General features: G+C 38.3%; 2 protein-coding genes across 3 annotated transcripts; one reads left to right on the forward strand and one right to left on the reverse strand.

Moving 5' to 3' along the window:
• The first annotated feature begins 1,747 nt into the window (after positions 1–1,747).
• LOC117912761 (rhamnogalacturonan I rhamnosyltransferase 1) lies at positions 1,748–20,530 on the forward strand. Its single transcript, XM_034827464.1, has 8 exons — positions 1,748–2,616; positions 3,795–3,862; positions 3,947–4,035; positions 4,118–4,280; positions 15,332–15,621; positions 19,068–19,272; positions 19,734–19,891; positions 20,020–20,530. Exons 1-8 carry the CDS (start codon positions 2,349–2,351, stop codon positions 20,291–20,293), a joined length of 1,515 nt encoding a protein of 504 aa, XP_034683355.1. The 5' UTR covers positions 1,748–2,348; the 3' UTR covers positions 20,294–20,530.
• Positions 20,531–20,630: 100 nt separating this feature from the next.
• On the reverse strand, positions 20,631–23,751 carry LOC117912770 (fructose-bisphosphate aldolase-lysine N-methyltransferase, chloroplastic). Of its 2 annotated transcripts, none has more exons than XM_034827484.1 (6): positions 23,250–23,751; positions 23,086–23,114; positions 22,758–22,969; positions 22,440–22,562; positions 21,655–22,059; positions 20,631–21,225 (listed from the first exon to the last, which is right to left on the reverse strand). In XM_034827484.1, exons 1-6 carry the CDS (start codon positions 23,717–23,719, stop codon positions 21,010–21,012), a joined length of 1,455 nt encoding a protein of 484 aa, XP_034683375.1. In that variant the 5' UTR covers positions 23,720–23,751; the 3' UTR covers positions 20,631–21,009. The 2 variants fall into 2 exon arrangements, with proteins under 2 accessions (XP_034683375.1, XP_034683367.1); XM_034827476.1 differs by having other exon boundaries at positions 22,758–22,984.
• Positions 23,752–25,331: the final 1,580 nt, after the last annotated feature.

A 25,331-nucleotide genomic window follows, 5' to 3' on the forward strand; every position in this document is an offset into this window, starting at 1 on the left:
AGGGGTTGTTTGGTCCCATAGGGGGTGTTTGTTTGTTTGACCTAACAATTTCATAGGACACAATAAAGACGTTGTGTTTGCATAAGAGTGTTTATGATATCCTACATTGAATAGAGAAAAAAAACTTTTCATATATTGCCCTCTCCACCTTTTCTTTGGCTCCTCCCCATGCTTTTTATTTTATATGTTCCATTACAAATTACCACCTCAGGGATAACCTTTGGGTTAAAATACTTTTTGTTTGATTATTGCAAGAATTTTACAATACGAAGAAAATTTGAGATTTTGAAGAAATGAAATATGTTTTTCAATAAAAACATTAGGTTTGTGTGAGAATATTTTCAAAAAATGTTTTTTTTTTTGAAAACTCATATATAAAAAAAAACTATTTTTCATACTTTGAGTTCTTGAACAAAAATTTAATCTTGAAAAAAACTATTTTTAGAAAGGTTTTCAAACAAGTCCTTAATTCCTTTCCGAGCCAAATGCTAATTAAAGTTCAAAGTTATAGGACGAAGCTTGTTCTAAGCTAGATTGGTACATGCCCTTATTTGTATGATTGTATAAGTTGAATTTATTTTAAGGGAAAAAAATCTTATCACATTTAAAATGTGGGAATTACAAAATGAACCAACATAGCTCTTCTAAGGTAAAAATGATTTTATAATTAATCAAAAGTTTCCATACAAAAGAAATTCTTCAATAAACCCTAATTCTTTCTAGGTAAATTAGTAAATTAATGATTTACTCCTATACTAAATTGATAAATATGCTTAGGAAATCCATGGAAAAAAAGTCAATGATTTTGTTTGTAGGTAAATGTGGGTTTTCTTGTTCACAGATAGGGGTCGGTTTGACTTATTTATTTATTTTTTGGAATATGGGGATGAAAAAGGCAGGCCAGATCACCAAAACATGGAAAAGATTGGACGTATAGTTTGAATGAGATATGAAATATTTTTGCATGTAATTTTAAACTACCTAAAAATTAAAATATTCCACTATTGTTATTATTCAATACTCTGTGCTTTCCGTCTAAGTGAAGCTTTTTGTGATCAACAATTTGGACTTTAGGACTAGAGAGGCTATCATTCCTCATAATTTCCCCGGAGTTTTTATAAATTATTTATAGTATATATATAAAAAAAATTGATTAAAAGGAATAAGATAATACCTATATTTGAAAAAATAATTTTAATGTTGTCATGTTTTTAAATAACAATATTAAAATGTGGGTAGGTGGTTTTTTTTTCTTTCTTTAAATACTTATAAAAAATATATATATTTTTAATAAATATATTATAAATAAAAATATTATCAAATACAGCAGATTTAATTCATTTGCCACCCAACCACCTTTCCAAATATGATATTAATTTGATTTTTTTCTTTAAAAACATTTAGAAAAAGACGTAGTTGTAGCATTGTTTCATTTGAAAGATTCTTGTAGGCTTCAATCTGTGCGGCTGCCCATCTTTTTCTCCTACTTATCTCAATCCTCTAATCTTCTTCCAAAACAAACAAATTCCAAATGGCAAAAACAATGAATCGATATTTCCAATTTACAGCCTCGAAAAATAAAAATAAAAAAATAAATATTTAATGACATAAATGTGAAGATGGGCATTGAGGCTGTTGGTGAAGCGAGATGAATGACAAAAGAAAAACAACATGAACGTCCGTATCCTCGCTTTCCAAATTGGGTTCATCAAGTTAATTAATTAACTACAAAAATTACAAAAAAGCCAAGTGTTGGAAACTTGAAAGTACGAACAAACCCAAATCATCGGAAGAATCGGAGCACGAATTGAAGCTGGGTTTGTGGCCAGGTCGGCGATCTCGGCCTTCAAAATCGGAGTCCTCTCCATCTCAACCCAGCCAAACACCCCCTAACATATCTTCCATTTTCAGAATAAGAGAAGAATATTTCCCCAGAAAAGGAAAAAAAAAAAAAAACAGAACCAGAGAGAAAAGAATTGGGCGGTGGAAATTTTTTGGCCTGCCGGACTTATTTATTTTTGTTTTGCCTTTTGGCTCGTGAATTCCACCTCCCCTTTCTCCAGGTTTCTGCCATTGGTTGTTCGGAAAGTCCGGTTTTCTAGGGAGAATTTACTAAAAGGTTACAGTGTCGATCTTGGTGGAGTTGGTTAATTGAGTTAGATTTTGTGTAGTTTTTTTTGAAGATTTGTCTTGTATTTTTGGTGGAGCTAGGGCTCTTGTTGTGGGATTCCGAGACTTTTTGTTTTTGTTGATGTGGGGTTTGATGTGTTGCTTCGGATTGAGTAAAATTGGAATTGGTGAGAAGTAAAAGGTTTCGATGAAGTGGCAATGAAGTGTGTAGAAGAGAAATGGAGGTTAGATCTGAGGGTAGTTTACAGGTGAGGTGCGATAAGCTTCCAGCTCCGGTGATTCCAAGGACTCGTCTTCAGGTGTGGTTTATTCGTGTGTGCTCCAGCATTTTGCTATGGACGTGTCTGGTGCAGTTGGTTGCAGTGGGGGAGCTATGGCATCCGCGTTTGCTAACTGGAATATCATCCCACTTATCTCGGATAACTCCGTATCCGTTGCACGTCGAAAAGGCTATTTTATCGCCTCCTCCTCGTCCTCTCCCTGCAAGTGAGTTCCCTTCCTTTTCGATTTGCTTCGAAACCTTGAAATCGAGTTAAATTCTGAAAATTCAAGAGGATTTTTTTAGTTCTACTTGTAAAACTATGAATGTGCTATGGGAGTTTATTAATTTGGCTCATCAATGTGTTATTCCCATTGCTAAAATTGTCGCAAATGGCAATATTAAGATTAATTGAAAGTGGGTGGGTGTGGCTGTTTCAGTTATAAATCGAGAATTCCATTTATCAACTGTGTTTTAGGCTTGATTATCACAATTCTGTTTTTGCAGCTACTGTTCTCTATCTGAAAGGTTCGTGGGACTAGGCAAACCCTAGTGTGTAACACTAATGATACTATCTTTAGATGGCACCATTGTTTATAGATCCCATCATATTTTGTAAAGGGTGTCACTATACCCAGGGATTTTTAGAGAGTTAGACCTAGTCCAGAGATTGGCTGCTTTTCTTAATGGACTTGTTAGCATGGGAGCAAAACTTAAAGCATTCACTAATTAAATGATAGGAAGATGAAGAGGACTATGTGGTTTTAACTTTTTCTTGCTAATTGCTGTTTGTCAACTTAATTATGCCTCTCAATGGTGTAGCTGTTGTTGTTGTTGTTGCTGTGACTGTTGCCTCTTTCATCTTACTTTTATCCTACATCATTTATTCATCTTTACATGATACAGTGAAAAGAAATGAAATGAAATGAAATGGGCGATTACACAATAGCTGGCCCGACAGTATGTCCACGAATAACCTCATTTTCCTTTCTCAACTTATTCTCCTTCATATATAATCCCACATCTTACATCCTCGCATGAGTAGTATGTACATATCTAGTTTAAAGAATGTGAAGTTGGTAGATTTCACCAAAATCCATCATTGAAAAATGATTTATGAATACTTTGAATTGGTAAATCATACCATTACTCTCTTTGTGTTAGATAAAAAATGAGAAGGGACATGCGAATTTGTTATGCTAGTTTTGTTGACCATAGGAATTAATGGGAACATCTTCTACAGGTTCAGATATTCATGATAAAGGTCTAATTGGTTTAGATGTCAATGTATTTCTTATTCAACTAAATTTCTAGATATTTTACCTCATATCATTCATGCTTTTCATTGAGGGAATTGTTAAAATTTTCCTTTGCAAATATAGCCTTAGCACCTGAAGTTTTGTAGGGAGCTACCAAAGCAATGGTTTTCTTAGAGTTTCTTGCAATGGGGGCTTGAACCAAATGCGGGCTGCGGTTTGTACTTCTTGTTTTGTTTTTTCTTTCTCTGTTTTCCTTATTTTTTGTTTTCTTATTAACTGAGTCATTGTGGCATTTCAGATCTGTGACATGGTCACTGTTGCTCGGTTTTTGAATCTCACTCTAGTAGTCCCAGAACTTGATAAGACATCTTTCTGGTCCGACCCTAGGTATTTTCCTTTTCTAGAGAAGGCAACTTTTTTCCTTCTTATATCTGCTTTAAAGTTGTGTGCTTATAGAATCTTTCTACAGTAATTTTGAGGATATCTTTGATGTGAGACATTTCATTGAATCACTAAGAGATGAAGTTCGCATTGTCAAAAGGCTGCCTAAGAGGTTCAGCAGGAAGTACGGATACAAGCAACTTGCCATGCCCCCTGTCAGCTGGTCAAATGAAAAATATTACTCTGAACAGGTTTGCTCTTTAATTTGTTTCTGATTAAGAAAAGAATATTATCATTCAGAGAACTCATCCCTTGTGCTTCGATTATTTTCTGAAAAGTTGATAACTTTGCTAGGCAATAATCATTTTGGAAGATATATGATGTGATTCCACACTCAACATTTCGTTCTTCTGGATGTGCTGTTAATTCTTTCCTTTTTTTTCTCCTGTATTTCATGTCCTTGATTATCCCTTATGTTTGGCCTCACATCTCCTCAAAATCTAAATTTGTAGCCTCCCGTGACTTGAAGCTGGGACATTTACCATGAGTCTAGGGTTCTGCAAAGGGAATGACGTGCTGATTCTATCAATTCTTCTTGCTTTATAAGCTCTATTAGAAACGGATAGTTAAATTTTTGGTGTTTTGGAAACTATGCTTACCTTTGCTTCTGTCTTTTTAATTTAGAAAACCATGCAATTATGGTGAGCTAAGCTGACTGCTGTCTTGTACTGCTATACAAGGTTTGCTTGGTTGAGTTTAGTTCAAGTTTGGACCAAGCTTGAACTATTTGCATGGATAAGCTCAAGCTTGATCCAACCAGGCTTGGAAATTATCATGCTTTAAGTTTTTCTTTTGCATCAGAGTTCAGCTCTTCCACCTTTACTAATGCAATTTAATGAATAAAATTACCCTAGTAATTTGATTTATTCCTTGCCACATGTAATTGGCTTTGTATTTCTAACCTTTTAAAAGTGTTAGATCAGTTGGTAAGGTTTTTTAGGGCTTATGTTACAGCAGCTGCATGATACCTACCTTTACTGTTCATAAACTTGGTTTATTAGGTAATCAAATTTGAAACTTAAACTTGAGCTTACTTTAGGTATTATTGTAGTAAAACCAAACTTCATAAAAATAAAAGGAAAAAAATGACAAAAATGCAATTCTTGACCCATGCCTAAGCTATTTATGACATCTGATTGTTAGGAACCTCAAATTATTCCATTCCTTGGCTTTGGGTCTCGTAGGGTTTATTATCTGTTCCTAAGGCTCTTTAGATCTGACGCAATGAAAAACTATGACAATAAAAACCAAAATAAATATTAGATCTGGAGGTTAGAACACATACTTGTGATCTGAATGTTTCTAGATCATTTCTAAGTGAATGAAAATGTCGAAAAACGTTGTAGAACTTGTCTACCTGGTGTTCTTCCACTGGATCTTCTCTCACATGGGTCTAGGCATGAGAAAAGTGTGGGCTTTTCTTTACTTCCTTAAGGGTGGCTATAAGTTTTCTCTAGTGGCTCTTTGGAAGACTAAAAATTGCAAAAGCCTATACCCTAAACCCCTAAGGGGGTTTATATAGGGCCCCTTGTGGGTTTAAGTGACTTCAACCCAAATTAGGCTTGAGTCACTTAATTTAGTCCACTTGGATCCTAATTAATTAATTAACCCTAATGGGCTCCAATTAATTAAGTAGTCTAATCAAGAAAATCAATCCATAGGTCTAGTGCAACTTTTTGTTTTTATTAAAATGCCCTTATGCATACTTATGATCTAGAAACCCAAATCCCTCAAATAAAATGTGTTTCCATGAATTAGGAGCTCGAGTGGGGATCATTGGGACCATAGGAGAATACTGACTCCTTTAGAATCCAATTTTGAAGTTGATTCAATACTCCACTAAAGAGAGTCAACTACACTCTGATATCTTATGAAATTAAGATGATGCAAAGTTTGGGTTTTTGACTTATCATTTATTGCATGTAGACTCCCTATGAATTGGTGTCTGTATTGTAATAGGGTAGTGTTATCAACCCATCAAGATTACCTCTCTAATCCGTGAGTTATGGATCCTCCTATTATGTGATCAATTGATATACTTTAATTTATAAAGAACATATGTCAAATTCCAGTTGAGGAATTATTATGACCACAAATTTTATGATCACATGTCCTTTGGATCACCTAAGAGGACACCCTATTTTAATCCCATGAAATATCATGGTTCCTTTGTTGAGAATACCTGTTGCCACCAACTTCAATCAATAGTGACCTGATCCATAAGGAATACATGGTTACTTTAGGGTCTTAACTATAGGTCAAAACTTCTTGTTGATTTTAGTACAAACTCAATATCCTCTCAAAGTTGAGAGTCCATGTAATATAGTAGTTTGGTGAAACATGACAATTTGATAGCCTCATGTAATCATTCACCATAGGTTCTGTCTAATGTGTAACCATACATATTAGTGCACTTACCATAAGAAACCCATTTTGACGATCAAGACAAATCATCCCTCCAATTAGGAGGTAGTGCACTATAACCTGTAATGGATTGCTTAAATCCATGAACTGACCGTGAACTACTTATCATCTTGCAAGAAACCCATGACTTGTATCTTATATGCAATTCCTAATGCACTTAAATTATGTATAATGCAAGTGATATGAGTTTGAATGCTCAAATCAATATAAGTGTAAATAATGGATAGAAAAGTGGAAGCTTATGTTTAACTTTGTTGTATCATGTATTGCTTTTAAGGGCTCTATCCCAACACTAAGAATTACAAATTTTCATCTTTGGAAGGATTACTTGATTAAGCAAAATGAGATTTCCTAAGAGTATCTTCCAAAGCCCAATGAGATTGCTTCTATCTTACAAAGTTCCTTCAATTTCACTTTCCTAACTATGCTAAAAAATCACATAAGGGCCCTCCTCTGCATGTTCAACTACCCTTGCCAATGGAGACCTCGACCAATGAGACAGAGTGTCCTTCACAGAGCTAAGCAAGACACTTTGAACAAAGAGAAAATTGAAGACTGTAAGTTGTGATCATGATATAATTCATTGTTACCAATTAACAAGAGGCTGAATCCTCCTCCTAAGTTGATTGTCATAAGAAGCTTCTCGTGCATGGCTTCCTTAACAAAAATCCACCTTAGAAGGTGCTATAAATGCCTAATTCTCCTTAGTTGGTGTGTAGTCTTGGTGTAAGGCGTTTCTTAGATTGGGCAATGGTGAATTTGAGGGGTGCTATTGGAGGTATTTTAGTGTTTTTGGATAAAAGGGTGCTACAATTGGTTAGGTTGGAAGTAGGGTAGTTTTCTGTTTCATGTTAGTTTCAAAATTGTCTTGAAGTTTTACCAAAGTTTATGGACCAATGCTAAGGAGTAATAGGGAATCTTTTTGGGATGAATTAGGAGCGATTAAGGGGCTTTAGGGGAAGCCTTGGTGTGTAGCAGGTTTCAATTTGATCAAGTTTCCGCATGAACGCAATAGTGGAGGAAGGTTGACTTCAGCGATGCGGAGGTTTTCAGATGTAATTGAGGACTTACGGTTGAGAGATCTTCCTTTGTTGGGCGGTCTTTTTACTTGGAATGGGATTTGAATAACCACTTGCCATTGCGTAAAGGATTGAGAATACCTGGATTTAAAAAAAAAGATCATTTCTTTCTTAAAGTATAGAGTGGTCTCTTCTGTTTTTCTACCTAGTAAGTTACCTCCTTCATTTAGTAGTTCCAACTCTTGGTCTGCTGAGAGAATAGAATGTTTCTGGTACGGGTAGGAAGCTGGTCAACTTCTAGTAATTCCATCCTTTTTTTTGGGAAGTCCAAATTGGATTGGTTCCTTGTATCTGAGGGCTGGGAATCTTATTTCAGCGGAGCAATGCTGTGTGTGCTCCTTAGACCAGTGTTTGATTAAATTTGTATTTTGCTGGATAGGGGAGGGTTACAGAGAGGCCCTGTGCCTTTTCGCTTTGAAAATATGTGGTTATAGGAAGAGGGATTTAAGGATTTAATCCAATCTTGGTGGGAGGGTTTTAACTTTTGTGGTTCCTTCAGTTTTATTTTGGATGCAAAGTTGAGAGCGTTGAAGTTTAATTTGAAACTCTGGAATAGAGAAGTTTTTGGCCAGCTTGGTGTGAGGAAGGCTAGGGCGTTAGAGCAAGTGGCTTTTTAGGATGCAAAGGAACAGTCCTGTGTTTTGTCTTTGGAGGAGGTCCAAGCATGAGAGGGAGTGAGGGAGGAGCATAAGAAGTGGGTTTTGTTGGAAGAAATTTCTTGGAGATTTAAATCTTGGGAGTTTTGGTTAAAAGAGGGGGACAGAAATACTAGTTTTTTTTCATAAGATGACTAATGCCCACTGTAGAAGGAATTTTTTGGCTAGAATTAAGATTAATAGTATGTGGTTTACTGGAGAACAAGCTATTAAGGAAGGGGTGGCTTTAGCTTTTCAGCAGATGTTTTCTACTACAGGGGAATGGCGACCAAGTTTAAATGGTTTGGTGTTTGAAGGTCTTTAGGCTTAGGAGTTTGCTTGGCTGGAGGAGCCTTTCATTGAGGTGGGGGTTTTTCAGGCTCTTTCAGGGTTTAGTGGGGATAAAGCTCTTGGACTGGATGATTTTTCTATGACTTTTTGGAAATTCTTTTGGGATTTTGTTAAAGATGAGGTGATGGACTTTTTTAAGGAGTTCCATGAGTGTGGCAATTTTGAAAAGAGTTTGAATGCCACTTTTTTAGTGTTAGTTCCCAAAAAAGGGGGTGCTCAAGATTTGAAGGATTTTAGGCCAATCAGTTTGGTGGGGGATGGTTTCTATAAGTGGTTGGTTAATAGATTAAAAAAAGTAATTGGGAGAGTGGTTTCTTCAACTCAGAGTGTGTTTGTGGGAGACAAATTTCGAATGCAGTACTTTTTTTTACTGAGGCTATTGATTCCATTTTAAAAAGTAATGAGACTGGTCTTTTGTGCAAATTAGGCATCGAGAAGACGTATGATCATGTAGACTGGTCTTTTCTACTTTTGGGTTTGCAAAAAATGGATTAGGTGAATAGGGTAGTGTGTTTCAACGACTAGATTTTTTGTTTTAGTGAATGACACTCCCTCTGGTTTTTCCCAAGTTCTAGAGGGTTGCATCAGGGGGATCCTCTTTTGTCCTATTTATATGTGATTGCAATGGAGATACTTAGTTGTCTTTTGAAGAGGGTGGTGGCCGGTGGTTTTTTATTAGGTTGTCAGCTGAAGGGTAGATTTGGAGAAGGAATGTAGGTTTCTCATTTATTGATTGTTGATGATACTCTGGTTTTCTGTGAGGCCTCTCAGGATCATATAACTTATTTATGTTGGTTATTTATGTGGTTTGAGGCCATTTCAGGGTTGAGAATTAATTTGGAGGAAAGTGAGTTGATTCTGGTTGGACGGTTGGAAAATGTCGATGATTTACTGGTTAAGCTTCGGTGTAGGGTGAGTAGTCTTCCTTCTTCTTTGGGACTTCCTTTGGGTGCTCTGTTTTAGTCTACAGGAGTTTGGGATGGAGTAGAAGAGTGGTTTTGTAAAAGGTTGTCTATGTGGGAGTGACAATATATTTCCAAAGGTGGGAGGGTAACTTTGCTTCAAAGTACTTTATCTAGTTTGCCTATTTATTTTATGTCTTTGTTTTGTATGCCATAGGTTGTTCTATTGAGGTTAGAATGGATTCAAAGGAACTTTCTTTGGGGTAATGGGACTATGAAGCATAAGCCTCATCTTGTTAAATGGGCGGTTGTTTGTTGTGACAAGAGGAAATGGGGCTTGAGGATTAAAAGTTTTGCACTTCTTAATAATGCACTTCTTTGCAAGTAGAGTTGGCGTTTTATGGTTGAGAGAGGGTCTTTTTGAAACTAAGTTATTTGTGGTAAGTATGGGTAAGTAAGAGGGGGGTGGGCAACTTAGGAAGTAAAAGAGGGGTATGAGGTTAGGTTGTGGAAAAGCAATAAGGAAGGATTAGTATATTGTGAGATCTAGGTGTTCCTTTGTGGTGGGAACTGGGTGGAGGGTACTTTTTTAGAAGGATAGGTGGTGTGGGGATAACCTTTTGTGTGTGTTGTTTCCTTCACTTTTTGCTTTGTTGATCTCTAAGGATGCATAGGTGACGGATGTTTGGAATTCTTCTATTGAAAGGGGGGACGAGAGTTGGAATCTGTTAGATAGTGTACAGTTATTTCAGTTATTTACTTTTCCTTTTTTTTCTTATTGTATTGTGGGTCCCACTAGCATGTATATATATACCCAAGTTCAATGTGTATTGATAATAGTTTTTTAATAACAAAAATTAGGGATTCTCCATTTTCTCTCTTTTCACATGGTATTAGAGCTTAGGGAGAAAAAAAAAACCTAATTATTTCTGGTTTATCTGTGAATCGATTATGGGAAACCTTTCAGTGACCGTGTTTCATTCCGGTCATCTTCCCCATCTCTTAAAGCTTTCCGGTCAATCGTATCGCCATCAGAAAACCCTCATTGCCGTCAGAAAACCCTCACTTCCGGCTACTTTTTCCGGCGAAGTCCTTTCCGACACCGACCATACCATCAGGTGCGCAAGGAGGAGATCTTCAAGTTTTGTCAAAGCATCGAAGGGAGAATCTCAGTCACGTGCCGGCCACGCGCGTTTCTTTTCCGGCGACCTGAACCTCACGCGCCGGCGCGTGAGGGCACGTGGAGCACTTTCTGGCAACGCGCTTCCACCTCCAGTCTCGCTTGATGCCGTCTAGCCACTCTCCATCTGTGCTTGTGTCACCTCGAGCCCTGCACATGTCTTAGGAAGTGTTCTTCTACCCTTCCAGTAGTGCCACATTTGTTTTTCTTTACTATTTGGTCTCTCATAGCCGCAGATCCTCGGTTTTTCTTCTTTCAGCCGCGGTTTGAAGCCGTATTAGAGCTCTCTTTGATCCAAACATATTTCGTTCTCCAAATAAGTAGATATGACTACTAAAAGTTTCATTTTTTCCTCTGTTATATCTGGATCTCCTATGATTACTTCGGAGAAATTGGTTGGCAGTGAAAATTATTTGTCTTGATCTACCTCTGTGGAGCTTTGGTTTATGGGTCAAGGTTACGAGGATCACCTTGTTACGCAGGAGACGGATATCCCTGAGGTTGATAGAGTACAATGGAGGAAGATAGATGCATAGTTATGTAGTGTGTTATGGCAATTAATTGATCCTAAGATTCTGCTTCATCTTCGGACCTACAAAACATGCTTTAAATTTGGGAATTAGGCGAAATGGCTATACACGAATGATATCCAACGTCTTTATAAGGTGGCTTTTTCTATTGTCAATGTCAGACAACAAGACATGGATTTATCTACTTATATTGGCCAGATTGCCTCTCTTAAGGAGGAATTCTTGACCGTGATGCCTCTTACTACTGATGTTGGGGATCAACGAACACAGATTGACAAGTTCTTCATGGTTCTTACGCTTATTGGCCTCCGTCCAGATCTTGAGATCGTCCGCGATCATATTCTTGGCAGTTCCTTCATTCCATCCTTGGATGATGTGTCTGCTCGCCTCCTTCGAATCTCCTGCACTCAGACTTTGTCATCTGATGACACTTCAGATTTTTCTGTGTTAGTTTTTCAAACTAACTCTCGAGGAGGATGCAGTGGTAACCGAGGTAGAGGCCATTGTCCTCATTGCACCTATTGCAATAAGCTTGGCCACACTCGTGATCGGTGTTATTAGTTACATGGGCGGCCTCCCCGCACTGCCCACGTGGCCCAGTCATCTGATCCTCAGCCGCCTCAGCCTCCGAGCTCCTCCACATCTCAGGGTATTTCCTTCACTGACAGTGAGTATGATGACTATCTTCACTATTAGGCCACCAAGTCAGCTTCTATTACTTTTATTGCCCAGACTGGTAATGCTTCTGCTTGTCTTACCCACACATCTTCTCTTGGACCTTGGATTCTAGATTCTGGCACTTCTGATCACATATCTGGTAATAAGGATCTTTTCTCTTCTATTACTATCTAACACTTCCCCTTGGGATCCTTCATCAGTCTTCTTGTGCTCATACTCCTCAACAAAATGGGGTAGCTGAACGTAAGAATCGACATCTTGTTGATACAGCTCGGACTCTTTTTCTCCATAGTAATGTTCCTTTTCGTTTTTAGGGGGATGCTGTTCTTACAACATGTTATTTGATTAATCGTATGCTCTCATTTGTATTACACGATCAGATTCGTCATTCCCTTCTTTTCCCTGACCAACCACTTTATTTCCTTCCTCGTGTTTTTGGTTGTACTTGCTTTGTTCATATTCTCACTCCTGGACAGGACAAACTTTCTGCCAAAGCCACAAAATGCATCTTCTTGGGATACTCAAGACTTCAAAAGGGTTATCGTTATTATTTCTCTGAGACTCATTGCTACTTTTTCTTCGCTGATGTCACCTTCTTTGAGGACTCACCATTCTTCTCCACCTCTGAGTCTTTTCCTGTTTCTGAAGTCTTACCCCTTCCCATTATTTCCCCACCTGATGCAGTGCCTTCTCGCCCACTTCAGGTTTATCATCGCCTTCATCGTGTCGCTGTTCCTCCTTCTTTGGCCGAAGTACCTGCTAACTCATTTCCTATCCCTTCGGCTTCTCCTGCCCCGACTCTGCCTCCTTCTGCTGACTTACCCATTGCTCTTCGGAAAGGTAATTGATTTACTCGTAATCCTCATCCCATTTACAATTTTTTGAGTTACCATCGATTATCTTCACCCTATTCTGCATTTGTTTCTGCTATATCTTTTGTTTCTCTTCCAAGAGCACCCCTGAGGCTCTTTCCCATCCAGGCTGGCGACAGGCAATGGTAGATGAAATGACTGCTTTACACTCCAATGACACTTGGGATCTTGTTGTTTTACCCTCTGGTAAATCTACAGTTGGTTGTCGTTGGGTCTACATAGTTAAGGTTGGCCCTGATGGTCAGGTTGATCGCCTTAAGGCCCGCTTAGTTGCTAAAGGCTATACTCAGGTTTATGGTTCTGATTATGGTGACACTTTCTCTCCTGTTGCCAAGATAGCTTCTGTTCGTCTATTGCTCTCCATGGCTGCTATGCGTTCTTGGCCTCTTTATCAGTTAGATATTAAAAATGCTTTCCTTCATGGGGATCTTGTTAAGGAAGTTTATATGGAGCAATCACCTGGTTTTGTTGCTCAGGGGGAGTCTGGTTTAGTGTGCAGGTTACGCCGTTCTCTATATGGCTTGAAACAATCTCCTCGAGCATGGTTTAGCCGTTTTAGTTTTGTTGTTCAGGAGTTTGGCATGTTTCACAGTACAACAGACCATTCCGTTTTCTATCATCATTACTCTTCGGGGCAGTGTATTTATCTGGTAGTTTATGTGGACAACATCGTCATTACAGGCAGTGATCAGAATGATATTCAGAAACTAAAGCAACATCTTTTCACCCACTTTCAGACTAAAGACTTGGGGAAACTCAAGTATTTCTTAGGGATTGAGATAGCTCAATCCAGTTCCGGTGTGGTTCTTTCCCAAAGGAAGTATGCTTTAGACATCTTGGAAGAAACCGGTATGTTAGACTGTAAACGGGTACACACTCCTATGGATCCAAATGTCAAACTTATACCAGGACAGGGGGAGCCTTTAGGAGATCCTGGGAGATATCGGCGACTTCTAGGTAAACTGAACTACCTCACCATTACTCGTCCAGACATTTCTTTTCTTGTAAGTGTTGTTAGTCAATTCCTACAGTCACCATGTGATAGCCATTGGGATGCTGTAATCCGCATTCTTCGATATATCAAAAGCACACCAGGCCAAGGTGTGTTGTACGAGAACAGAGGTCATACCCAGATTGTTGGTTACACAGATGCAGATTGGGTTGGCTCACCCACAGATAGACGTTCCACTTCCGGGTATTGTGTTTTTATTTGAGGTAACCTAATATCCTGGAAGAGTAAGAAACAAGATGTAGTGACCAGATCTAGTGCTGAAGCTGAATATCGAGCTATGGCTCTGGCAACATGTGAACTCATATGGCTGAAACATCTTATTCGGGAGTTGAGATTTGGAAAGGATGAACAGATGAAACTCATTTGTGACAACCAAGCCGCTTTGCATATTGCATCCAATCCAGTCTTCCATGAAAGGACCAAACACATTGAAGTTGACTGTCACTTCATTAGAGAGAAGATCGCATCAGGATGTGTGACGACTAGTTTTGTCAATTAAAATGATCAACTAGCAGATATTTTTACTAAATCTCTTAGACGTCCTAAAATTAAATACATTTGTAACTAACTTGGTGCATATAACATATATGCTCCATCTTGAGGGGGAGTGTTAGATAGTATACAAATATTTCAGTTATTTACTTTTTTTTTTCTTTATTGTATTGTGGGTCCCACTAGCATGTATATATGTACCTAAGTCCAATGTGTATTATTAATAGTTTTTAATAACAAAAATTAGGTATTCTCCCTTTTCTCTCTTTTCATACTAACCAATCAATAAAATCAATCAAAGGCATTGAGCCTTCTTTAATGTACATCCCAACCCATGCTAAGAGATTACTTAGGAACAAGCATTTCAACTTTTGATTTGATAATTCATTATTTTCAGATGCACGTTAGTTTCTTTCCTTCGACAAAGTCCAAAAATGCATAGGGGAGCGACTTTCCAAACCTTCCTCCCTTTTCTTCTCTACAAAGGATCTAAGCTAGCTTTATAGAGTTTCTTTGATTTTGGAAGGAAGCACATAGACTAAGCCAAATAAGGAGAATAGAAACTGCTATAGAACCAATTGATTCCCTTCAATTTTACAAAGAAAACATCTATTCACCAATGACCACCTTCTTCCTTGTAGTTGATTTATCATCAATTCTTTTCCTTAGCTGGCTTCCCAAGCAAAAAAGCTTGTTTTAGTCTGGACCCATGAATTCTACATAATGCTTGAAGGGAAGGGAATTGACATTCCCAACTCCATGAGAGAGTAGAGGGATTTGACCAGAAAAAACTCCATTCTTCGATTCCTTAAAGCGAAGAGGATATTGGTTTCATCTTTATTATTGGCAAAGTTATATTATTATTTTGTTATGCTAGTTCATTTCAAAATATGATCTAAGGTTTAGCATGTTGATTCTAAGAAATGACAAAAAAAAAAAAAAGAATAAAAGAAAAAAAAAAGGAATATTTGAGTAGACTGTTGCTTGTACTTTTTAAGTTTCTTTGATAGAGAAATTGGTTAATCTATTCTCTCCATTCATTTTACTGCAATACTCCTGATCTGATGTCTTTGATTCTGTTGTCCAGATTCTGCCACTTTTCAGTAAATACAAGGTGATACAATTCAACAAAACAGATACACGCTTGGCAAACAATGGGCTCCCACTTGATCTTCAGAAACTCAGGTGTCGTGTTAATTTCCAGGCACTGAAATTCACTCCTCAAATTGAGGCTTTGGGGCACAAATTGGTTCATATTCTTCAGGAAAAGGGACCTTTTGTAGCTTTGCATTTAAGATACGAGATGGACATGCTGGCTTTCTCAGGTTGTACTCATGGCTGCACTGAGGAAGAAGCTGAGGAACTCAAGCAGATGAGGTTTGTTATGTTTGAATGCTAAGATATTCTTTCTGTCTTTTCGTTTCTTTTTTGGTCCTTTATTATATTTTGTTAAGATGCATGTCTCAATCTTGCATTGATCATTATCACACTTTGCTTCTAATGTGGTGTATTGAGGGTTTGTTTAAAAAAAAAAAAAAAAAAGTGTAAAGGATGGCACTAAATCAAATAATCAGTAGATTTTTTTACCCTTCTACTGCCTAATACCTTTGGGAAGGGTGCCTGATGATTTTATGTTGGGCACTTAGCTATAAGCAAATCGAGTCACTTTTTGGCCTTGGGGTTTGTGTTTTTTCCTGCTCATCCTGTTTTTGACTCGTACCATATGTTGGCCAGTTTCAGATCATGCGCCAATTTTGCTGGATGGTGGAGGGATAAGGAAAGGCTAGACACCTTTAAGATTTGAGAATATGTGGTTAAAGGTGGAAGGCTTCAAAGATCTTATCAGGAATTGGTGAGAGGGTTATAGTGTTCAAGGGTCTTGTAGTCATATACTGGCAATGAAGCTTAAGGCCTTGAAACAAGATCTGAAAACTTGGAATAAGGAGGTTCTCGGAAATGTGACTACTAAGAAATTGGAGGCCTTGGCTCAGTTACGGCTGTGGGATGCGAAGGAAAGGGAAAGAGCCCTCATAGTGGAGGAAACTGAGGTTAAAAGGGGTATGGTGTAAGAGATTAAGAAATGGGCAGAGACGGAGGAAATCTCTTGGAGGCAAAAGTCAAGGGAGTTATGGCTAAAAGAAGGGGATAAAAACAGTAGTTTCTTTCACAAAATGGCCAATGCTTGTAGAAAAAGGAACTTTATGGCCAAACTAAGGGTAGATGGTGTATTGTCAGACAGGGAGGATAACATCAAAGTAGTCACAAATGCTTTTTAAAGAATACTGGCAGAAACAGGGGAGTGGAGACCGAGTTTAGATGGTCTGGCCTTCGACTGCTTGCAGTGTGCTGATTCTGCAGTTTTCTCTGAAGAGGAGGTCCCTGAAGCTTTATCCAATGTGTGTGAAGATAAGGCCCCGGGCCCGGATGGTTTTCCTTGGCGTTTTGGTAACATTATTAGGACTTTGTGAAACTTGAGGTTATGTGTGGGGGGGGGGGGGGGGGGGGGGCGCGGGGCAGATGACCTGAAGGACTTTAGACCTATTAGTTTGGTTGGAGGGACAAGCTTTTGGTTAAGGTTCTAGCAAATAGGCTTAAAGCTTCTTAGTTTCAGATTTTCAACATGCCTTTGAGGAGACAAATTTTGGATGCTGTGTTGATTGCCAATGAGGCCACTGACTCTAGAATTAAGGATAATTTGAGAGGTGTTTTATGCAAGCTGAACATTAAAAGGCTTATGACCATGTTACTTGGAATTTTATCCCAACGATAAAGGAGAAAATGGGGTTTGGCTCCAAGTGGATAGGATGGATCATATGGTGTATTTCTACAACATGCTTCTTTGTTTTGGTAAATGGCTCCCCTTTAGGTTTTTTCCATAATTCTAGAGGGCTGAGACAAGGAGACCCCTTGTCTCCTTACTTGTTCGTTTTGGCGATGGAGACTCTTTCCCGCTTGCTCTCTAGGGCAAAGGAAGGTGGTTTCATTAATGGTTTTCTAATTAGAGGGAGGAATGGTGTGGGAGTGGAGGTGTCACACTTGTTGTTCGTAGACGACACACTCATCTTGTGCGATCCTAGTAAGGAAAACCTTGAGTATTTGAGTTGGGTTTTTATGTGGTTTGAGGCATGTTTCGAGTTGAAGATCAACTTGGGCAAAAGTGAGATGATTCCAGTAGGGAATGTCCCAAATTTGGAGGAGCTTGCTGAGGTTTTAGGATGGAAGGTCGGTGCCATCCCAACCACCTACCTTGGTCTCCCTCTTAGAGCTCCCTACAAGTTTTCTAAGATATGGGAAAGGGTGGAGGAGAGGTTTCAGAAAAGATTAGCTTGGTGGAAGCGACGATAGCTCTCAAAAGGTAGAAGATAGACCTTGATTAAGAGCACCTTATCTAGCTTACCAATTTATATGTCCCTTTTTGTCATTCCTAAGAGGGTAGCATCTAGATTGGAAAAGATTCAAAGTGATTTCCTTTGGGATGAGAGAGCTTTGGTTAACAAGTCCCCATCTATTGAGCTGGTTGGTTGTTTGCTTGGAAAAGGTGAAAGGACGGTTGGGATTTAGAAGTCTTGGAACCTTTAATAAGGCCCTTCTGGGGAAGTGGTCTTGGAGATTTGCAATTGAAAGAAATCCTCTTTGGAAATGGGTAATTGTTGGCAAGTATGGGTAAGAAGATGAGAGCTAGTGCACGAATGGGGTGAGAGAGAGGTATGGAGTGGGGGTTTGGAAGACAATCAGAAATGGTTGGGAGGATTTCAAAGTTAGAATGCGTTTCAAGATTGGTTCTGGGAATAGGGTGAAGTTCTAGAAGGATAAATGGTGTGGGATGTGCCGTTGAGGGATGGTTTCCCAAACCTTCTTTCTATAGCCTCCTCTAAAGATGCTCATGTGGCTAATGCTTGGGATGGTGGTAGATGGAATCCTAGGTTTATTAGACAGTTGAATGATTGGGAGCTAGAGGAGGTAGACAACTTCTTTAAGAGGCTGCATGATCATTATCTTTCTACGGATTTTGAGGATTCTGTGGAGTATTGATACAAAGAGTGGTCTTTTTTCTATTAAGTCTTTCTACTCCTCCCTGGCTAGTAGGAGAGTGGATCCTTTCTCTCATTGTATAGTCTGGAACTCCTAGGCCCCTGTTAGAGTCAATTACTTTGCTTGGGAGACAACTTGGGGAAAGATTTTGACTCTGGATCAGTTCAAAAAGATGGGATGGAAGATGCCTAATAGATGTTACATATGCGAAGAGGAAGAAGAAACGAGTGATCATATTCTTCTTCATTGCTCAAAAGCTTGTATTTTGTGGCAGCTAATTTTTGTTTTATTTGATGTACAGTGGGTGATGCTCTTCAATGAGAGGTTTACTCTTGAGTTGGGGAGGCTTTCTTGTTGGTAGAAAAATGAATAAGGCTTGGAAGGTTGCTCCGTTATGCCTTTTTTGGTCCATTTGGAGGGAAAGAAATAGTAGAATTGTGAATTTTCATATCATTCTTTTAAAAGTTATTTTTTGTATCTATTTTGGGATTGGGTAAGATTGTATATTGGGAATGGCTCCATGTCGACGTTTGATTTTGTGGATTGATTAGGAACTCCATAGGGTGCGGATGTTTTTTGTGTGTCCACACCTTTTTGCTTTTTGGTTTCTTGTATACATCGTGTATACTGTTCTTTTTAATACATTTGCTTTTACCTATCAAAAAAACAAAGTGGTATATATGGTGCTATTCATCAAAAAAAGAAAAAAAAAGTGGTATATATGGTGCTGTGCACTAAGAAATGATGTGTTATATTATAAAAAGGTTCCTTACAGTGCACTGTTCTTCCAGGTATGCATATCCTTGGTGGAGAGAGAAAGAGATAGTGTCTGAAGAGAGGAGATTACAAGGTTTGTGCCCTCTCACACCAGAGGAGGTGGTTTTAGTTATGCAAGCACTGGGTTTTGATAAGGGCATACAGATCTATATTGCATCTGGTGAGATTTATGGCAGTGAACAGAGACTGGCAGCACTAAGAGCAGCATTTCCAAAGATTGTGAGTCTTCTTATTACCCTGTGCCTTGCCTTAATCCTTTTATTTTTGTGAAATTCCAACTTCTTAAACTAAAAACTTCGTCAAATGCTTGCAAGCACTTCATTTTCACCCACATTGGGCACTTTTATATCAAGAGGAGAGAACTGGTTAACAATTATCTAAACTGGTCAATTTGGCACTTTTCCTTTGGATTGTTCAATGCAAACATGGTGGGTTTGTCTGTAGTAATGACGTATTTTGGAAAATCTAAATATTTTAGAATGTCTAGGTGACTCTTCAATCCCATGTTTCAGCCCCCCATTGAAGTCCCACCAAATGCTAGGAACTCAATGGATGCATTTTCTTGCTAGAAATATTGTTTGGCTTTTACTATAACCATCTTTCTGTAGTTTGTTGACTTGCTTGCGTGTAATTGTGTTTGCATATGATCCTTCTATATTTCAAAGCAATTAAAATTTCAGGTGAAAAAGGAAATGCTGCTAGGCCCAGAAGAATTGCAGCAATTCCAGAATCATTCCTCTCAAATGGCAGCCCTGGATTTCATGGTCTCTATTTCCAGTAATATTTTCATCCCCACCTACGATGGGAACATGGCAAAACTTGTGGAAGGCCACCGCAGGTATTTAAACTCACTTTCAAAAGAAGGGTTTTGTATTTTTTTATTTTTTATTTTTGGTTTAGACAAAGTGAACACACTCAATTCCATTAAAGGATCTTGCAGACCTCTCCTAATTAGTATCAGTACAGGTACCTTGGATTTAGAAAATCCATCCTACTAGATCGAAAAGCACTTGTGGAATTGCTAGATTTGCATCAGAATGGGACTCTTTCGTGGAGTGAGTTTGAAGTTTCTGTCCGGCGGGCACATGACAAAAGGATGGGACAACCAACTCGTCGAAGAGTTATTCCAGACAAGCGCAAGGAGGAAGATTATTTTTATGCAAATCCTCAAGAGTGCCTCTGCGAGAGAGCAAATTGTGATGACCTACTAGGCCCTAGCAACCTAAGTACAGTGCGGTGAGGTAAGTGGTGAAGCTAAAACTCACCCTCAAATCGTGTTTCTGTGGATTTTCTGAATGGGGTGCATAATCCATGACCCTGTCATCGCAGGGCTTAAGGGCTTAAACGGCCATGTATACGCAAAGTAACGAGTTCTGTAACGAACGGCAGAAAGGAAATTTGAAGTTCCCATTTGGGAATTTAAAAATGGGTTCATTCCTTTGTTTAAATTTTTATTCATTCCGTGGTTCATATTTTATTCATTTGGCCCCTTCTCGTCTTTTGAAAGCACATTTAAAAAGTCATTAACCGTTTGGTGATGCGCCTTGCAATGTGTTTATTGCTTATTAAAAAGATGCTGGAAAGAATTGTTAAATGGAGAGATGAATCAGTTTATCAGTCAAAGGAAAGTGAAACCATACAATAAATTGATTATTACACAGCTTCCGAAGCCAGCAATTCAGGGCCATGAAAATACCAAAAAGAAAGCTGGCCGGCTAAGTCATGGAATGCTAGCTATGATATATATACTGCCACTGAAATTAAGCTGCTCCACCAGGTACAATTTGCTTCAGTAAGTAACACTAGCAACTAGCAAACCCAGATGATTTAGGGTCGTCTTCTGGCTCTGCTCTTTCTCCATTTTGAGAACTCCATTAACGGATACGCCTTCGACATTTGATGAAATTGGCCAAGGTGCATAACGTTAAATATATGGAAAAAAGAAATTGGGGCTTCTTACTTGGACTCCCAAAAGATGATTTCACCTTGCTCCCCACACAGGCCGAGGTCCTTAAGCCTCCTTTCTTGGTAATATTCCAACTGATCCAATTCCCTTTCCCTTTCCCTGAAAATCCCATCAATTTGTTGCAGCACCTTCTTCTCCCCTGTTCTCACCCCAACAGCAATCTCAAGCCTTGGATGGAGATTCCCTTCTTCCTTCAACTTCTCATCCTGCAATTCACATTTTTGTAGTGCTATTTACAAAGTTAAAACAATTGGGTATTTGAAAGAACCGAGTACTCTGAATTTCAGGACAGAAATTAAATGGTACAGTCGCCACACAATGAAAAACCACAATAAATGCTAGCACTTGAATGGGGATCCCACCAAGGAGGTTCTTATGCAGCATTAAAACATTTCAACCAAGTGATCTTTTACTCATTTTCTATTTTGATCATTTTCAGGGGTCGTTGCCTTCAGCTAGTCAGTTTTTCAAGGAACTGATAACTCAGGCTTAGCTTTGTCGATCCACATGTAAATTTTAGGTGGGGCTGAGATTGATAACTCATGGATCTCGACATGTATGCAACGCACATTACCACGTACAGAGTGTTGAAAACATCACATCTAATATTGTACTACAACAAATGAAGAACTCACCTCTTCAATGGTGGTAAGATAACCGGAAAGGGCAGATTTGCAGGCATCTTGGATCACTTGGCATATGAGTTCCTCATTGGCACGGCTCACAGGCAATTCAAGGTGCCCCCAGATAGTGTTTCTAAAAATAGATTCCAAGAGAAAAGCATCAGGTCCCCCAAGCGCTACCAGTCGCAAGTAGGGCAGCATTGCAGCTGGAAGAGATTGGCCCAATACAATGTCGAAGTATGCAATTTCACTAAGACCATTAGACTCAGCAATATCTAGCTTGTCCCCAAAAAAAGGGTCTGACTCAGATATCTCTAGCGTTAGGGTATAAGAATTCCGGTTTGGCCTCGATTCTATGAACCCATAGTCCAAAGCCAACTCAGCATTGCTCTTGTCCAAATCATACTGGATCAAAACCTGTCAAAGTCTCAAAAAAAATTATGAATGAGCATCGTGTCAAAGTTAATAGGTTGTATATACTGACCTAAGACCATTCATTTAATCTACCAAGCCCCAGTTGCAGATTCTTGGGTGTTGAGGCAGTTCTCTTTTCACTAGTTCTGAATAGTGTAATCACTTAGAACATATAGTTCAGTAATTTTATCCTACTCGTAGTTCACTTAGAATTGGCTAGTATCCATATTAAAAAAACTAAAAGTATTCATCCAGATTCATAGGATACTGAAAATTTATCAAATTTTCCCACCATAGAGAATTATCCTTTGGATACAAATATAGGAAAGAAGGCATTTTTGCAGTATGATTATCTTTAAGTATTAGAAATTGGAAAACTTCACCTGCTCACCAGCCTTCACAGAAACTGGGGTCCTCAGAGAAAATAATTGATCCCTAGAGAAAAGACCTGCTCCTTTAATCTCCCATGCGTACTCCTCAGTGGTTATGCTCGGACTGTGATTGATCTGATCCACAGATCAGGTTTCTATGAGATAAAATTTACAACAGAAGGCAGTTTAAATTAAATCTTCTTCTTGCCCATTGATGTAAGGAGTTGATAACATACTGAACCACTTAAATCATATTCGTTCAGACATTCTCTTCTTATTTCACTTATTGCTTCTGAAAACCAAATTGGAAGGGGAAAAAAAAGATCTTACCAAGTCTGCAAGAGGGATCAAAACAAGATTTTGACCACGAAGGCGTGAAAATGCCCTGGATCTCAATATCCCAAATGCCCATAAGAAGTCATCCAATGTTACAGGAAAAGGGAAAAGCTGGCTGTGAGGGAGTATGACTTCTTCTTCAACTTTAAGAAATTCACTTTGCACATATTCCTTCACACCTAAGGTTGTGTTCAACAGTTGTGTTCCTACAAAAGAAATCCCTAATGTGACGTCAAATTGAAGACAACACTTAACTTGATACTACTCCTCAGCCATTTCCCACAAAGAGCAAAATGCCTGAGCCAGAAACTACACTACTAACCTTGAATCTCAACGAGCTCCTCTTCTGACCTGCACTGCAACATCAAATCACACTTATCAACGCCATAATTCCACTCACCAAAACAAAAAAATTACCACAAGCAGCTACCATAACACTTATTGATGAGTGTTATAACCCAAAAAACCAAACTAATCCAGACCCACCAATAAATAGTAGAATTGGTGTACTCTGGAAGAATATCAAGGTAACTTCGCCATGGCGACTCGTCTCTCAACTTCTCTCTGATCAAGAACAGAGCAACAGACACCCAAGGCTTCAGGCCACCACATACACTCCCAATCTCCGAAGCTGCTACTGCATCTGGGTTTATCCAAAACCTCTTGGGCACTTCCAAAACAGCCTCGTTTCGAGCAATGTCTCTCTGGGCAACGAGTCCTAGGCCTTCTGTGACGATCCCCGGCTTTACCGGAGTCTTGCCGGAGACTACACCTTGGTCGGAAAGCCATTTCCAGAAGGTCTGAATTGGGGGTGGTGGGTTAGTTTCCAACGACCGGAGACAAGTAAGGGAGAAAGGCGGCCTTCTAGAGGGAATGATTGGTGGGTTTTTTAGGGTTTTGATAGGGAAGAAGAAAACAGAGGAAGAAGATGATACGAGAGTAAAGAGAGTGGCCATTCTCTCTCTTAAGTTTCAACCATATCACAATTCCACGGCTGCCTTGATTTATAGCTTTTGGCTGTGGATAGCATTTTGCTTTCCAAAAACATTTGCTTTTGTACATTTCTTGCCAATAGAAAAAGGCAAAAAGAAAAGAATTTCATTATATAGTCTTTTTATTGAATTATTACGGAAAAAAAGTGGAAAAGCTTTGAAATTTCTAATATTTTAAAAATTTTATTCTTTAATTAAAAGTAGGGTTACAACTTGGGCATGTTGTTATGAATTAACCTAAACCCAACCCAATATTTGGGCTGGACAATAATTTTCAATACTCAGATTAAACTTGAGTTAGGTGAGTTAGGGTTTTTTTCAACTCGAACTTAATTTGAGTTGAAGTCAGGTTAAGGTTCAGACAACCCAAACATAATTTGAATTCGATTTAATATTTTTATAATATTTGTAATGTATATTATCCTATATAATAATATTTTTTAAAAATATTTTTAAGAAAAAAATATCACATTATATTATATCATATATTTTTTCATTTTGTAAAGAAAATATGTAGATTTATGCTTTTTTTATTGTTGTTTTGGAACTTTTTTTGTATTTACTATTTTAATTTTCATATAAATATATAGAAAAAAGTTTTTAAAAATTATTATAGATGAATTTCGAATTATATAATTTGATCAACCCAATTAACCTGAATTCAATCTGATCAACCTAAGTCTAGGCTAAACAACCCAAACTTTAAAAAATGAGGTTGGGTTGGTTTGAGTTGAGTAACTTGGATTAAAGGTCTGGTTGGGTTGAGTTTGAGTTAATTGTTTCTTAATTCAGGTTGAGTTTGGGTTAGCTATCAGTTCAACTAACCTTCCCAAGTTACAACCTAAGTTGCAACCCTAATTAAAAGGGAAAAATTAAATGGAGGAATATTTAAAATATTAATTCAATAATGACAAATTATTATATTCAAACATGTTTCATTTTTTTTGGACTTAGAAAAAAGAAATGGAATTCTTGAGACCCTATTACGGTGAATCATGATGAAACAGATAATATCTACATAGTTAGGGGCAGGTCATTACAAATGGTATCAGAATCGATTCTCGACCTCGATGTGGAGTTTTGTTTGACCCTATAAGGGGTGTTTGTTTGGTCTCTCTAAGCGTGTTTGTTTGTTTGGCCCCGTAATCTCATGTGATACAACAAGGATGTTGTGTCTGCATGGGGTAAGGGGTGTTTGTGATATCTCATATCGGATAGGGGAGAAAGTTACTAGGGGTATATATTTATGAACTCCTTTTAATCTTGTAGACGCGTTTTAAAGTCAGGAGGACATCTTTGGGCCCAAAGCGAACAATATCTATAGAATTAGAAGCAGGTCGTTACAAAGCCTTTTCCCTTCTCTTTATAGGTGGAATACAATTCTTACCAAAAGTCATTAGAAAACCCTAACCTATAAAGTGATATTTATAGGGTTGCTTTATTGGGATTAAGTGACTTAAACCCATCAAGACTTCGGTCACTTAATTTAGCCTAAAACGGGTTCTAATTGATTAATTAACTACATATGACCATCTAATTAATCAATTAGCCCAAACCAGAGACCTTGTTCACCATT

This window comes from Vitis riparia, chromosome 1 (genome assembly GCF_004353265.1).
Source record: "Vitis riparia cultivar Riparia Gloire de Montpellier isolate 1030 chromosome 1, EGFV_Vit.rip_1.0, whole genome shotgun sequence".
NCBI classification, from domain to species: domain Eukaryota; kingdom Viridiplantae; phylum Streptophyta; class Magnoliopsida; order Vitales; family Vitaceae; genus Vitis; species Vitis riparia.

Bases quoted from the DNA above. Each gene is read 5' to 3' on its own strand.
- LOC117912761 (XM_034827464.1), top strand. From the start codon at position 2,349: ATGGAGGTTAGATCTGAGGGTAGTTTACAGGTGAGGTGCGATAAGCTT. The intron at 2,617-3,794 runs GTGAGTTCCCTT...GAAGTTTTGTAG, and splicing joins TCCTCGTCCTCTCCCTGCAA to GGAGCTACCAAAGCAATGGT. The intron at 19,892-20,019 runs GTATTTAAACTC...GTATCAGTACAG, and splicing joins CTTGTGGAAGGCCACCGCAG to GTACCTTGGATTTAGAAAAT.
- LOC117912770 (XM_034827476.1), bottom strand. From the start codon at position 23,719: ATGGCCACTCTCTTTACTCTCGTATCATCTTCTTCCTCTGTTTTCTTC. The intron at 22,060-22,439 runs GTGAAGTTTTCC...AGACTTTGACAG, and splicing joins CTGTGAAGGCTGGTGAGCAG to GTTTTGATCCAGTATGATTT. The intron at 21,226-21,654 runs GTGAGTTCTTCA...TGTGAATTGCAG, and splicing joins ATCTTACCACCATTGAAGAG to GATGAGAAGTTGAAGGAAGA.